Source organism: Onychostruthus taczanowskii, unplaced genomic scaffold (assembly GCF_017590055.1).
Source record: "Onychostruthus taczanowskii isolate IOZ18803 unplaced genomic scaffold, ASM1759005v1 scaffold1, whole genome shotgun sequence".
Taxonomy (NCBI): Eukaryota; Metazoa; Chordata; class Aves; order Passeriformes; family Passeridae; genus Onychostruthus; species Onychostruthus taczanowskii.
The window spans coordinates 1,958,963-1,971,010 of record NW_024496525.1 but is presented as its reverse complement, the minus strand read 5'-3'; the positions used below and the strand labels follow the sequence as shown (position 1 = coordinate 1,971,010).

Below are 12,048 nucleotides of genomic sequence, written 5' to 3'. Positions count from 1 at the left end.
TCCACCACTAAATGCCCAGTGCTGCTCTCTGGGCATTTGCTCTCTGCCAAATGCAAATGCAAGCTGGATTTTAAATTGTTACAAAAGCGTAAATCTTTGGAATACAGTCTTCCATCCTTTCCACTCCATCACTCTGAAGCACTTAGAGGTAGATGAACTTTATTTTGGAGGAAAAAAATTGTAACAGTGATTTGTGTTTTTAGTTATGTCCCTCTCATTTTGATATTTAGGTAACATTTCTTTGGCAATAGGTAAGAACATAGAGGCCTCTGAACCTTCCAGAACCTAATGGGAGGCTAACAGACTAACTATAAATCGTTCTAGAAATTTCCTGACACAAAAAGAATAATTCCTACGTTTTTACCACTAGGAGGAGCCTGTGTCTTAGTTTTTAAAAATTTCAAAATTGCAACCTTTTTATTTTAACTCTTATTTCCAAGGCTCTTACACATAAACTTGCCTTTGAACTTCCTTATGGCTGAACAGGTTTCTTTTCTTGCTACAATTTCTTGTTCAAGGAAGTTGGTTTTCAAAGTGGTGGTTATAAAAGTGTTCTCTGGAAATGCTGGAATTTGTGAGTAGTCTTCCTGGCAGTTTTCAAATTGGAACTGAAGTTACTAATTTATCTGTATTCTGCTTATCAGATCTTCATTGTGATGTTCCAAAGATGCTCTTGTTTTATTTGTGAATGCAGTGTCCACTTCTAATATGAGTGGGTCCACATTTTAAAGGTTAAAAGTTTAAGCATCAGTGAGTGTCACGACACTGGAACTTATTAAGTGATATTCATTAAAGGTATATCTGGAAAAAGCATTTTGAAGGTCTGTTGAGAGAAAGAGCTCATTATTTTAAGAAACCTGTTGTAAAAATTTCCAACACCCTGATTCCTAACTTTGGATAATCCCTACCATCCTACTTTAACACTATCAGCATAGCAGAGTAAGATGAAATGTTCATCTGGGTATTAAGAAGGGAAATTGCTAGTAAATGTGTCATTAAGAATTGCAATTCCAACTCAAGTTCTAGCTTAATAATCAAAGTGGATGGGAAAACTGGCTGTGATTATAAGCCTTAGGAGCCTTTACATAGCAAAAATATTGAAAGTATTTCTAGAATGATGCTGCTTATGCCAGAAGAGGGCTTTTGGCTCACACAGTGTGTTTCTAATAAGGCTGCAGTTGTCTGCAATGGTAACAAATCAGCTCTTGCCCCAGTGTCAGGCATAGGCTCCTGTTATCACTGAATTCAGAGCTAGGCAGGAAATAGAAGCTAAGCTTCTCACAAAGAGCAATATTTACATCCCAATTCCCCTCAGTTGCCAAAGGGATGAAAGTCAGATGATGATGCCTCTAAGGCAAGATCTTCCTTCTGGGAAAAAACTGGTTTCTGCTTAACTCTGACTCCAGTGGTACTTACAAACTCAAAGTCTTTACTCTTAGACAAGCCAGGTGTTGAAAAAAAACATCTCAGAGCTCCAGAAGAAGTGGGAATTGGGACCAAGAAGCAGCAGCTTTGTGCAAAGGACCTTGTCATACAAAATGCAGTGCCAAAGAACTTCTTGCTGTTCCAGAAGTCACAATTCAGCCAGAGACATCTTCTTGTCACAAAGGCAGGACACTCCCAGGCAGCTGAGTGGTGACTTTGTGCTGGTGGTAAAGGCTTCACACAGAGCCCTACCCTGTGACACCCTTAGAAGATGTTCAGTGTGAACACAGATTTGAGATTCTACAGCCATTCCCTGTCACCATGATATTTTATGAAAAATCCTTTGCTAGGATTTTTCTCCTAGCTGAGAAGCATCAGAAAATAAATGTAAACAATTAACTATCTGATGGCTGTGGAATGTGGTCTGGACATTGTTTACCAACAGGTGCATCTTAGATTGGTCCATGTGGATTGTTTTCACTTGATGAGCAATCACAGCCACCTGTGTCCAGGCTGTGAGCAGTCACAAGATTTTGTTATTCATTCCATGTTGCTGATCTTTCTAGCCTTCTGATGAATCATTTTCTCTCTATTCTTTTGGTATAGTTTTAATGTATCATTTTAAGATAATATATATCATAATATAATAAACCAGCCTTTTGAAACATGGAGTCAAGATTCACGTCTCCACACATGGGGTATCCACCACAATTCCCAGTGTGGCTGTTTCACTAAAATAGTGGAAATGTGATGAAGCTTTAAATAGTAGGTATGTGGTCCCTCTTTCCAGCATTGTCTCTGAAGGTTTAAAAGCTTGATGTTGGTAACAAGGGAGGTTTGAGTGCAGTTGAGTACATGACAGGCTTGGAGGTACTGTACTCATACATGATAAAAATGATATAATTTATACCAAGGTTAGTAAAATTGTAAATTAACTTTCTGTTTACAGAAAGTTAACTTACAATTAAGTTTCAAAACATTGTGTACAATGTTTTGAAACTTCTGCAGCATAGTAGTTCTAGCACTGATTGATTTTGTTTTGTCCAACAAAGAAGCATATATATGTCAGCCAAGGGCAAACAGTCCTGCTTCTATTTGCACCAGTTACTATAGTAATAAACATGATTTAGGAACCTACAGAGGAATAGAAATCCCCATCTCCCAAAATAGTTCTATATAAAAAGGAACAAACAGTGTCAGGAAAAACACCGGTAAAACTCTAAATAGTTGCTTCCTTCAAGTATGTGACAACTCTGGTTCTGTATTCTCATTCTTTGCTCTCATTTTTTGCCTTTTCAGTTTCTCATACTAAGTCCAGTGATTACAAGTCTATCCATAGTGCTCTGGGTATCAAAGAACTCTCCTTCTCTTTTTACACATTGCCCTGCTTGGATTCCTCGCTGTTTCCTCACACATCCTTGGATTACACTCTCCTCAGCCAGTCAGGCTCAACTCTGCACCTCAATTTTCCATCAGATCATCTCCATCTGTTTCCCTTTGTAGCTTTTCTATACATTCTTCTTGCCTCTGTGGCCATCATCACCTGCCAGCCTCTTTGCCCAGGCACTTCAGACTTATGCTTTTCCCAGTCACCTGCTTAACCAGTCCCTGCCCCTTTCCAGCATCCTGTCACAGCCTCTCATCCCTCTCTCCTGTCTTACCAAGTGCTCTGTCATCTTTCATTCTCAGCCTTATTCCATGCTTACTCCTCTTGCACTCTTGCATTTAAATCGAGTTATTTTTGGTGGAGTGCTGAAGAGTGCTATAGAGGGAAGGGAAAGAGGTTTCCAGTCTTAGTGCTGCTGTTCTGTGATAGCTTCCAGCAGCAGCTCTTCCCTACACTGCTTGTTAGAAATGGCTCAGCCATTTAATCTGATATTAAAAAGAAATAAATTTGTGTAAACCAGATTTGTAGCCTAAAAAGTTTAATAAATTGTTAATGTTTTTCAGTACTGTAGGAAACAAAAATCATAAGAGCAAATACTATGCTTTGTAAATACACAGTCCAGTTATCCCCCCTGATCATAGTGAGGAAGAACAAGTCCCATTTTCAGGTAGAAATTTTTGAGGACTTTCCTATGATCAAAATCTACTATACTTGGGGTTTTCTTTTCAGGCATCACATGCAATGAGCTCACCTACAGAGAAGAAGAGAAGCTTGGATTTTTTTGCCATATTTTCCTGGGTACATGAAACTATAAGTAAGTAACAAAAGTGTATTTGAGAGTTATATTGATATTTAGTCTTTTTGTGATCATAATTTCCCAGAATATATCTGGATTTCTGGGGCAATTGTTAGCAAATGCCCCAGGTACCAAGGAAATGCAGCCTTATTGAATGTTAAAGTGTATCCATACACAATTTGGGTTCATGTGTTTGGGTCCCACAATTTATACTTCCAAGCAAAACAGTGGAAGCTATGTATATTGTTTATGTTTGCTAAATGCATTGTATAGAACACAAAATCACGTTCAAACTATTATCCATGGATAAGAAAAACACACATTTTTGTTTTACATTTGAATATCCACTGATGTTTTATATATTTTAGATTAGCCACTTTTTTAGATTATTTGTCTTTGGTACAGCTGTGCTCATACACACTTACTGACTGAAATGTGTTCATAACTATGACACTTATCTGGAATTTCAGGGCTGGTTATTGTCAGTGTTTCTGTCTGGCACAGAAAGCAGATGCTTGACTATTTTTTCCATATCTGGACCTAATAAGTGAGGCTGTTCTTATCTGTTTCTTTTAAACTTTCACCAGTTCATGCTGTTCAGGATGTGTTGCTTATGCAGACTGCTGTGGGGACTCTGCCCAATGACAAGTAAAGGATATCTCTATGACAGCTTTTGTTTCCCTAAAATAGAGTTCTCTTCTTGGTAAGCACTTGAAAGGTATCAGTGGGGCTATTTTTATTCTCAGCAGACTGTTCTTATAAAATTCATTTGTAAGGAGACAGGAACAGCTTGTAGTTCTAAACCTGCTCTGGGATGACATGTTAGTGACAAACTTCCCTCCTAAATACATACAAGGATTTTGTTTCACAGGAATTCTGTGATCGAAGCAACATAAACGATTTTTTAGACTTCCAGAAAAGTCTTTTCTCTTGCTACTGTCCTTTGAATGGCCATTGTATGATTCCATTAAGGAAAAAGTTCTACCAAATAATGTTTTCTTGTGTTTTGATTCATTCTACTCAATTGTAGATCTGTCTTGAAATAGCTAGAACAACAGTCCTTTCTCATAAGGGATGAAACCTGCAGGTGAGATGTACTGAGGCTATCTTTAAATGTCTGGCATGTTCTGCATTGAAAAATTTGTTAAAATAATATATAGGAATGTCTTGATCTCTCACTGTTATTTTCAACAAGTAGGACTGAATTTTTTTATATAATTTGATATAGTAAGCCTAGAAAAATCTGAAAGAGTTGGTAAAGATAACTGTTCCATCTTACAGAGGGAAAGAGGACGATAGTCTCAAGACAGGTGAGGCACTTTTCATAAACATTTTGTTGGGACAGTTTGAACTCAATTTAATTTGCATTTTACCCCACTATATCACAGACTTAGCACAGTCTTCCAATTTCTTTTTTTTTTTTTTTTACCCCACTATATCATAAGTACTGTAGCTTAGGTAGCAAAGCTGCTTAGGAATAATAGAATAATAGAGCATTTTGGGTTGAAAGGGACCTTTGAAGGTCATCTAGATCACTTAGGTCATGGAAACATTGATGACCACACACACTGATGGAAACATAGCTTCTTATTACACAAGTTACCCTTCCTTGGACACACAAGTATTCACCTGCACTATGGATGGTATAAAATATATATTAGGAGTTGGCATCCTTTCTGCAAGAGTAGCTTTAGTACTAGAGCATGTACTTGGCTTTGCAGTGACTTGGGAATTAAGTACTCCTGAGATTTTTATTAACCAGTCAGAAAACTAAGACTCAGGAATGAAACAACAGTCACTTTTATTCTGCAGGTGTCACCACAGATAAGCCTGCTAGTTTTAAAGTAATAGTTGTGGATCTATGAGAGCAGAATACAGAGCAGGCTGCAACATGAGAAGCTCTGCCAAACAGTCACTGTCATGACTGCTGTGTGGACATAACTGTAATTTCCTTCTTTAGCTTCAACTGATCCACTTGTTATTTGTTAATAGGAAAAAAAGAATTATCTCCATGGGGGACCATCCGTTAACTCCCACACAGCCTTTGACAGCTTCTGTATAAGCCTGCTGAAGAGGAAAAGGAGGAAACCCAGCAGCTTTACCTCAATCTGCTATGCTCACACCAAATTTTAAAGAGATTTTCTTCAGGCCTTGCAGCCCTGAGCAATAATCTTTCAGAGCAAGAGCTGACAAGTGGGTGAGGGAGCTCCTGGCGCTGAAGGGGAAAGCTGGTGGTGCAGCAAGAGAGAGCTCTTTGGCCCTTTTCTTTGTTATTTTAGAAGTAATGGTCAATCATTAACTCATTTTGCTATTATTGTTTGCTCACAGAATAATGGTCAGGATTTGAGGACTAAGGGAATTTCAAGGAAACAAGATACTCGGATAAAGTTTGTTTGCATTTGACAGTTTAATTCCAGCTGGTGGCTTTTATGAAGAGTATTACATGAAGCTACCCATTGCCAGGAGTAAGTAATATTGTTTACTTAGAGTATTTACACAGCAGTGCTGAAAACACAAATGAAACAGAAGAATTGATGCTGTGGTGTGAAATGTGTGTTGTCCTAGGCTAAAGTGTCAGCAGAGGGTTTGTTTGGCAGGTAATGCCACCCTGAGACAACTGGGCTGGTAGGAGTACTGGAAGTGCTTCTTCTTGTCATACTATTTCAGAGTTGATGTTTCTTACCTGAAGCGAAGCACTGGGTTTTAGTAATGCTATGCAACACCCCTGTGCTTCAAATGAGTCTTACATATGTTAATTCAAAGCATCCAAGTGTCTCCATCAGGTACATAGTTCATAGTCTGAAGGAAAGGCACGTACACTGAACAGGCAGCCAGCAGCCTCAGTTGATAGGATTTAAATGGAAATTGTGGAAGCACCAAAACTTACAGTCAGTTTCACGTCCAACTTGATGGAAATAATCAGCCTGAAGAGGTTATGTTTGTCTAAGTTACATATATTTTTCACATGGAAGGGTCTTTTTACTGGAGCAATAACAGATTTTTTTGTCTTGATGGAGAAAACTACTGGAAGAACTTCAGTAGGACTGCTGTTTTTGAAAGTAAAAGGCACTTAATGTGCTAAAAGAGGATGCTGCTAGGTAGGAAATTTTAGATTTTATGACCTATGTTAATTCTTCCTTTTACTATTGAACAAACCTTGCACACTTCTAACAGTACTAAACAACTACAAGGTAGGAATATTTACCCTGACATTTAGAGATAAGGCAGATTTTACTTCAGAGGACATCTCACCCAGGAAATGATAGTGTAGACTGTCTTTCATCAAGTAATCTTTCAGGTGGGGGAAAAATTTGTTGTTCTTAACCAGGTAGGTTTGGGAGAAGCTTCTCAGTGTATATGGTTTTAATCAGATTGGGATGAAGGTTATTTACGTAATAATTTGTTTATCGCCAGCATGGAATTAGTGGGCAATTAGTGACTCTACTTTTAGGATCTGTGTCAGCCACTGAACAGATAAATGACAATGGTATATGCTGGCAAAACATCAATAAACACCTACCATTTTCTGAAGACCTTTCTCGGAATAATTACAGGAAATTGGGACTTTGCAGGTGCACCTTCCCCCTCCCCTTTCCTCTTTTCAGTGTGAAGAGAGGTTAGTGTTTGGGACTCAGAATTCTTAATTTTATGAAGAGTTTTTAGAAACGTAGTTAGAGTTAGTTCTTCTCTTTTGTAATGCTTTGGATTTGCCTTTGACTCATTGTCATTGGAAGTTTTGGAAATCAAAACTAATTTGTGTTTTTCGAGTGCAGTATTCTTATAAAGCCCTATGGAATTAGGCTCCAGCTCTTGCAATTCCATCACTGCTTTGCAATATGCATTGTCCCACAGATGCTGGGATGGTCCTCTTGGTCCACTGCCTTCTGGTCACAGGTTCTTTAGTATGTGGATCATCTCTGTCTTTTATTTGTGGTATGTGCCTTTTTTAAAAAAATAATAGCATTGCTCAGAAAATGTAAGCACAAAACAATGGAAACCTGGCTGAATATTTTCCTTTTAAATTTTTATTTATTTCCTGAATAACAACAGTGTGCAACAGACAAGTGTTAACTGGAATAAGTTTGCTTTGGTTTTAGAGGGTATGCTTTTTTGTTCTGATATCATAATGAAATAATTAAAATACACATCTCATGACCATCAGTGCTTTTATTATGAAGATGCATTTGCTTGGTTAATACAACTAACACGCTGTCACATATGCTTTGCCATCCCAAGTGGCATGTTGGAGGCAGGGGAGGAGTGTTACTTCAGCTCCTTTGTGTAGCTTCTTCCAAAAGGCAATGCTGCCTGGATTAATATCATCTTCCTGCCATCTCCTGTGATCATTGAAATGTAATTCCCAGCCAGAAACTATCAACTACCTCAGGAAAAAACCTACCCCAAATACTCTTCAAACTTGTAGGTGAGAAGCTAGAAATGGTATTGTGTCATTTGCTTAAGACAAAATCATCTGCAAAAATGTCTACATATCACTCATAGCCTTTCACAAACCCTCAGAAAGAGTTATGACAGTGAATTTATCACATTCATTCCAAGCTTCTGCTTTAAAGTTTTTTATTTACGTGCAAATAGTCTCCCTTGCTAGAATTTTCGCTATTTCATCTGATGTGCAAAACTATCCTTGTAGATTCATATGATGTCTCTGATTGGTAAAAAAAATAAATCTAATAACTGGAATTCTATGCTGGTGTCTTTTTAAAAGCTAGAAAACAAGTAGTGAGTAATTATCAGAGGAATTATTTTCTATAAAAAGCAGAACAGTAGCTATAGCCAGTAGTTCCCAAATGGTGTGGTTTGAACACAGTTCTGCTCGAGAGCACAGCAGTGGATATTTCAAGCACTCACTGACAGTGAAAACAGTAGGAATGAAAGTTACATTCTGTTGTACAGAGACAAGTATAGTGATTATATACTGCAAATAATATCTTACTGATTCATTATTCTGAGCTACTTGTTTCTCACAAAGAATGTCAGAGCTCTGCAAAGCGAAGATGGAGTGACCGATAGAATTGGGGGATTTACGCTTGTTTCAGACATGAGGAAACGACTAGGGTTTTTTCAGTTTTACACGATTTTACTATTTTTTTTAAAAAACATCTTTTATATATGTAATGGGGGAAAAGTTTTATCTTGATTTCTTTTGATTTCTTCATATGGAGACAAGGGCAATCTAACTACAACAGATATATGAAAAGAGGAAATATTAAACACACCGAGTAAGCAGGACATTACAAGACACTGCTGCCTCCTTGTACATGTGTATTAAGTGATTGCTAAGATGAGCAGGACTCCTAAATGAGCAGAATTTGTGTTTCATTAATCTCTTCACTTTTCTTCTTTTCAAGTTCCACTGTAATGCTGAGACAGAAAATGGAGAGAAGGATTTATTGTCAAATACATTACCTGCCTGCTGTTATACTGCTCCATTCTTTTAAAGTCTAAAATGTACATTACACATCTAGATGCATTTAAATGTTAACTATACTTTCTTTGTTAAAACAATGTTATAGATATTAGATATCCCTACTTTAATAAATAAAGTCTCTTAGAGGGAGTTCTTGTAGAGAATTAAGAAAAAATGATCAACGAAGTATTCTATTATTCTTACAGAATTTTACACTGGCACAGTGTGTTAAAGGTGGAGACCCATGAAATACTGACTACTGAAAAAACAAACAGAAATCAAAACAAACACACATATCCCACCATTATAAACATTCTAAAAAGTCTCTACCATGAATATCTAATGATTGTTTATTCATGGACCAAATAGCCATTACTCATTTATCCAGCTGAATTATTTTTGTTCTTACCTTGACTTGCAGATCAGCTGAGATTCAGAGTTTTACTGAGGTGCTGGAGAATGAAAAAAAGTTTAAGATGTTAGCAGACATTAAATAATGCTAATTTTAAATTGAGACTTGGTACTGAAAGTGAAATATGGACACTCTCTACTAGTTGCTTTTATCTGATGATTCTAGGAAGATTTAATGTTCCTAAAGCAAGCTTCAAATGATGATAAAATTAATCTGTCAGCCTTGAGGGTATTGGCAGCCAGCACTGCAAGGTGTACTGTATGCACATTCCTGATTTAGCACTGACTCAAATATTCAGCTTGGTGCTGTGTAGAAATACCTTCAGGCTTGGTGTGCTGAAAATGGATTTCCATCAATTACTGTTATGTAGGTCACTTTTGCAGCTTTTGCTGGGTTTGAGCACTTAAAGTAATGCTACATACATTTATATTGATAAATTGATACTTTGCTGGCAGCTTTACAAAAAAATATTTAATATTTGATTTTTTAAAATTGTGTTATAAACATGTGATTTTTGTTCCTGGTCCTTTGGACAAACAAAATAATTTGTTACCGTTCCAGAAATGTTTGTGATGTAGCATGCACTACCTTTAAAATATGTTGAATAGCCAGTGACTTGACTTAAAACCTTCAGTTATGGAATAAGCACAAAGTCTAATGAAATTATCCTTAATGCGGTGGTTGTAGATAGACCTCCCTTCCACTGCTAATTATCTGCTCTAGAAATAGGAAGTCAGAAGTGGAATAATTGTACACCATCAGACCTGTATTACCCAGCAAGTAACCTAATTCTATCATAACGCTTCAGAATGAAAAAAACAATCTTGCTGATGCACATAATTAACAAACTTTTTATAGACCACCCAAAAATCAGATAAAGGGGAGCTATGATTTTATTTCCTTTTAACTACCCATTACTCTCTCTTTGTTGCAGTGTTAGGGTTACCCACAGGGTTCCTCTGATTACCTCTGACATCCAGCCTGCACTCTATTTCAGCTTCACCACACTCATTCACAGCTTTGCAGGTGTAAATGCCTCCGTCAAAGGGAGTGGGTTTTCGGATCTCCAGGGTCAGCACCCCCTGCTTACTGAACATGCGGTACTTGGCATCCCCAGAGAGATCCATTTTGTTTTTGAACCAGAATATCTTTGGCTGAAGAACAAAAAAGAAGACTTTTTTTAAAATAGATGGTAGAAGATGGAAGATTTACACCTGATCTTGCAGCCTCAATGTAGCCATCAAAGGCTAAATAGTATTATGAGGACTATTTACAAAGCATTGTTAATAATTTTTCAAGGAACATCTCATTCTGTACAAATTCATGAAACCAATAATTCAAAAGTTCAGTATTTTTGTTAACTCAAAAATAGCATATAGAAAATGTAGGGTTTTGCCCTGCTTTATTGCAATTATAAAAACCAACCCAACCCCCATTAACTGTGTACAAATTCATTCATTTAGGGGCTATTTAGTTGTGCTTATTTAAATGTATTTGAATGCTACAAGTGTCTTACAGAAGGGGAATTAAATGTCACAGATTATTACAACAGAAGTGTCATAAAAGTCCGCAGATGCTGGGTGGCCAAATGAGGATGCCAAAGTTTTGTCCAGCAAAGGATTTTCCAAACTCTAGATCTAGAGTGCCTTCAGAAACTTCAAGAATTTAAAAATGAAGTTCCTGTTGGCTTCTGCTGTGGAATGAAGTGGTTGCTTCTATACCAGTTCAAGCTTCTATGTTTTGTTTCCAGTCCCTGAAAATGTGCCTTTAATTTTTATAAAGGAAATTTTGAAAATGAAAAATCAGATATTCTGCTTTTGTTAATTTCAACCTCATTAGTACATACAATGAAGAAACAGTCTTTAAAGAATGGAAAACCAAGCTTTACATTTATCTGTTTTTCTTTCAGACATTAATGTCTTCTGTTTCTTCATCTATAAACCCCAAAACTACTGCACTGTTTTTGCAGAGTGCACTCAAATCTGTGGAATCACTTTTGTCTTTGACCTGTGGTCTTTCCATCCAGTGCATCCCACCTGCCACTTGCTTAATTTTCTTGACAGATCTCTGCCGGAATTTTTCATGCCTTAACATTTTTCCCTTGTTTCTCTATAGCTTCTTTATCCTTCTGGGTGTATTTTTGTTATTATACTTTATTACTGGCAGGGCATGAGTACTGTCTGTGCTTGCAGTGGTAATTTTTCCATGCCATACACATCATCCTGAGGTGTGCTTGAGAATCTACAATCATTAAGAGCTGGGAAATTTTCATCCACATAAGGTAATGAGAGCTTTTGCAGAGTATTGCTGCAGGTACTGAAACATTTTATCAAGGTTAATTTGGGCAATGGAAGTACAAAAACATATCTGGAAAAGCTGCTTTAAGAGCATTAGGTGTACTGAAGGTTGAGGACTACTTGGATCCTTCAGGCTAACGTGAAGGAGGAGCTAGCATGCCTGCATTCCAAAGCCTTCCATTACTGCACAAGAACAGCTGTAAAATTGAGAGGGTTTTTAAAGAATCTTCTTAAAACCATGGAAACTGAATGAAGTGGATGCAGATGCACAAAAATGTCAGTTAACCAAGAGGGAATATTGTCAAT

At 37.2% G+C, this 12,048-nt stretch overlaps 1 protein-coding gene across 2 annotated transcripts in view; it reads right to left on the bottom strand.

Annotated features, from left to right (window-relative positions):
• Positions 1-7,757: 7,757 nt before the first annotated feature.
• The window catches only part of MYBPC3 (myosin binding protein C3), a 62,000-nt gene continuing 57,709 nt past the window's right edge, over positions 7,758-12,048 (bottom strand). For both annotated transcript variants that reach the window (XM_041426442.1, XM_041426526.1), the window contains 3 exons: positions 10,413-10,599; positions 9,443-9,485; positions 7,758-8,987 (listed from right to left, as the gene is read on the bottom strand). In XM_041426442.1, the coding sequence (XP_041282376.1) occupies positions 9,475-9,485; positions 10,413-10,599 (198 nt within the window). In that variant the 3' untranslated portion in view covers positions 7,758-8,987; positions 9,443-9,474. The remainder of the gene's footprint in view (positions 8,988-9,442; positions 9,486-10,412; positions 10,600-12,048) is intronic.